Source organism: Telopea speciosissima, chromosome 5, assembly GCF_018873765.1.
Source record: "Telopea speciosissima isolate NSW1024214 ecotype Mountain lineage chromosome 5, Tspe_v1, whole genome shotgun sequence".
Lineage (NCBI taxonomy): Eukaryota > Viridiplantae > Streptophyta > Magnoliopsida > Proteales > Proteaceae > Telopea > Telopea speciosissima.
The window spans coordinates 9,690,634-9,694,286 of record NC_057920.1 but is presented as its reverse complement, the minus strand read 5'-3'; the positions used below and the strand labels follow the sequence as shown (position 1 = coordinate 9,694,286).

General features: G+C 40.9%; 1 protein-coding gene across 1 annotated transcript; it reads left to right on the top strand.

Moving 5' to 3' along the window:
- The first annotated feature begins 507 nt into the window (after nt 1–507).
- On the top strand, nt 508–2,033 carry LOC122661096 (anthocyanidin 3-O-glucosyltransferase 5-like). Its single transcript, XM_043856411.1, has one exon. It carries the CDS (start codon nt 517–519, stop codon nt 2,023–2,025), a length of 1,509 nt encoding a protein of 502 aa, XP_043712346.1. The 5' UTR covers nt 508–516; the 3' UTR covers nt 2,026–2,033.
- Nucleotides 2,034–3,653: the final 1,620 nt, after the last annotated feature.

Below are 3,653 nucleotides of genomic sequence, written 5' to 3'. Positions count from 1 at the left end.
TTATTGGGCTCCACTTTTGAATGGTCACTCACTAGTCACTACTAATATATTTTTCAAGGTTTATCAAACTCAACATTAATACAAAAGATGCTTATTAGCCACCTAATTTCTTTGCATTATTTAACTAAAAAATATGCACCCAAAAGTGATTCTATTTATTTTTTCCATTACTAAAAGAAAAAAAAAAAAAAGTGATTATTTATCGAATTTTTAAATAGAGAAGTCACTTGAAAAATTCTCAGGCGAATCTATACCTTTCCTTCACCAATGATGAGATGTGATCATGCAATGGGATGGGATTCTCGTTCCTATCACAAACTCCCATTTTTAACTGTTTGAGGTCGAAATTACCCCTCCTCTTGGAATCTGACGTTACCCATCTTTATGGTCAAAAAGTAATTTCTCCTCCACCATGGGTGAAGAAGGGACCATGCAAGTCCTTCATCTTTCTTCTACTTATAGAACGGAAAACCAGCCAGAGTTGCTGCATATCTCAGCTGCACCAAGAAAGGAGCCATGGAATTGCAAAATCAAAATCCACATGTGGCACTATTTGTAAGTCCAGGCATGGGCCACTTATTCCCTCTGGTAGCTCTCTCGAAGCGCTTGTTCTCCCTGCACGGCTTCCACTCCACCATCTTCTTCGCCTCAGCCGAAGCCCACACTGCCACTGCCCAATCACAACTTCTTCATTCGCTACACCTCCCCTCCGCCATCCGCATCGTCCATCTCTCGCCGCCCGATATATCGGCCTTCGTCACTAACCAAACATCCACCTGCACCCGTATTAGTATCACCGTCAGAGAATCAATCCCAGCCTTAAGAGCTGCTCTTGCTGCCATGTCACCGCAGCCCATTGTGCTGATTGTCGAATTGTTCGGCACCTACGCTTTCCCCATCGCAGACGAGCTTGGCATCCCCAAATACCTTTACATTCCGACAACGGCAGCGTTCTTGGCGTTGACGGTGTATGTGCCCACGCTGCATAAAGAGATAGAGGGTGAGTACGTGGACATGCAAGAACCGGTTCGCATCCCAAGTTGCAAGCCGATTCGGGTGGAGGACTTGGTCGACCCAATGATGGACCGGAAGGACGACCAGTACGAGTACTATCTATGTATGGGGTGCACTTTCCCCTTGGCAGATGCGATACTGATAAACACGTGGGAGGATTTGGAGCCAACAACACTCGGAGCCCTTCGAGAGGATCCAATCCTACGTCGGATCTTGCCCCTTCCGATTTATCCGGTGGGTCCAATAGTGAATTCCGCGGGCCCACCTTGTGTCCAATCACGTGCTGAATGTCTGGTGTGGCTGGATGAACAACCCGTGGAGTCGGTGATTTTCGTATCGTTGGGGAGCGCCGGAACACTGTCGGAGGAGCAACTCATTGAGTTTGCATTCGGGTTGGAGCTGAGTGGGAAACGATTTCTTTGGGTGGTGCGTCCGCCGGCAGGGAAGGATGGGGCTTTCTTCACCGTATTGGGTGGGGGCACAGACGGAGACGATGAGCTGTCTAGGTACCTGCCGGACGGGTTCTTGAATCGGAACCGAGAGGTAGGGTTGGTAGTCCCCATGTGGGCCCCGCAGGTGGAGGTGTTAAGCCATCCATCGATTGGAGGGTTCTTATCACATTGTGGATGGAATTCAACGCTGGAAAGCATAGTGAACGGAGTGCCAATGATCGCTTGGCCGCTGTACGCGGAGCAGAAGATGAATGCGACGATGCTGGAGGAGGAAGTAGGGGTGGCGGTGAGAACGAAGGAGTTGCCAACAAAGAGAGTGGTGGGAAGGGAAGAGATAGAGAAGCTTGTGAGATCGGTGATGGAAAAGGAAGGCGAAGGGGAAGCACTGAGGAGTAAAGTGAAGGAGGTGAAGGAGAGTGGGTTGAGAGCGGTGGGTGAGGGTGGGTCTTCTCGGGAGTGGCTCTCTCATGTTGCGCAGCAGTGGGAGATTGGTTATGCCAAAGCAAAGTCAGGGGAGAGAACATCACAAGAGGGAGAGATCGATATAGCTCATGAGTAGTCATGAACATTCAAGACCCTAGTAAGTAAGTTCGGTATGACAATAATATATATGGGAACGGATACGTATGACAATTAATCGATTTATACGATAATAATACATTTTAAAAATTCTGATACAATAAATCGTGTATGGCAATGATATGATACGTGTTTAATACATATTTTAATACGGTTGCTTTGTAAAAGTTTGGGAGCAAAAATACACTTTTATCCTCGTAAAAATCAAGGAGCAAACTGATTTTTTAGCAACTAAATTTTAATCTCTTTTCTATTAAAAAAATAATAATTCTAATTTCTCATGGAACACTTAAAACCAATATAACTTTCCAATTTGAAATAATTTCTCATTCTTTTGGATAAAAAAGAGGAGCTTTATATAATAAAACTCCTACGGTAGTGAGAACCTAGTGCATTAGGAAGTACCAACAGGTGAACGTACATGTGAGCGCCAACCACCTGTCCTTTTTTTTGCCATTTACAAGGGAAGGAGGTGTTTATATGGAAACAAAATTAAAATGTGATTGGCTCAGAGATGTACGTTCACGTGCTACTACGTGCAGATGATCCATTCTCTAAAATTCTCTATAAGCTATGGACTCTTTGGAGAACATTCAATAATTAAAGAGATTTTGTTTTATTTTATTTATTTTTTGTTAAAAAGATTTCATGACCATTGAACAGTAAAAAACGGTTCGGCCATTTTATTCGTTTCCATCAATTAACCATGATTCCTAATGCATCAACGAGTCCATTCAGCGAAGTCATATCAATTAAACCAGTAGGTTTAATCAGAATTAGTTCAATCCTTAGTATTCATATTATTACTATGTTTACAATTTTGATCAGCATTCATATTATTACTAGGTTTACTATTTTGATCAATAACATATGTGTGAGTGTGGTGTGTGTTGTGTATATCCGCCATTCCACAGTCCTAAAAGTCGAGCAATCTTTTGGGATTGGTGTGTGGTTTGTGTGATTAAACTTTCATCAAAAAAAAAAAAAAGAGGTGTGTGGGTTTAGTCCCACATCGGGTATGTGAGTGTAGTATGTGTTGTATATATCCGCTATTCACGATCCTAAAAATCGCTTAATCTTTTGGGATTGGTGTGTAGTTTGTGTGATTACACTTTTATCCAAAATAAATAAATAAATAACATATGTGCTCCCTTTTGTTGCACCTTGCAAGTAAAGGAAAGTGAGTCATAGTCAAAGAAAAAAAAATTGGAATTTTTCAAACTTGAATTCTTATCATATTTGATAAAAAAAATTTCAGATAAATTTATTTTAGTTTTCAAACCAAATGAATTTAATTGTAAAAGAAAATGAATTTTTTTGAGCAAAAGGAAAGTGAAATTTAATAAAAACCAAATTTAATATCTTTTGAATTCTTGTGCATATGATTATTCCAAAATTGGTGTTGGAAATTAATAATCCGCATGAATCAGAAATGGCTCAGTCCTTGAAGGAACTTCTTCAAATAACCTTATTGTAGAACCATTTATGATTTACCTTCTAATTAATCAGATTTTTATGAGAAAAAAGATTTATCGAAATGCTTGCTTCTTCTTCCCAATTTCATTTTCTAGGATTTTGACCGATTCCCCACTGATTTTGATCCTATTC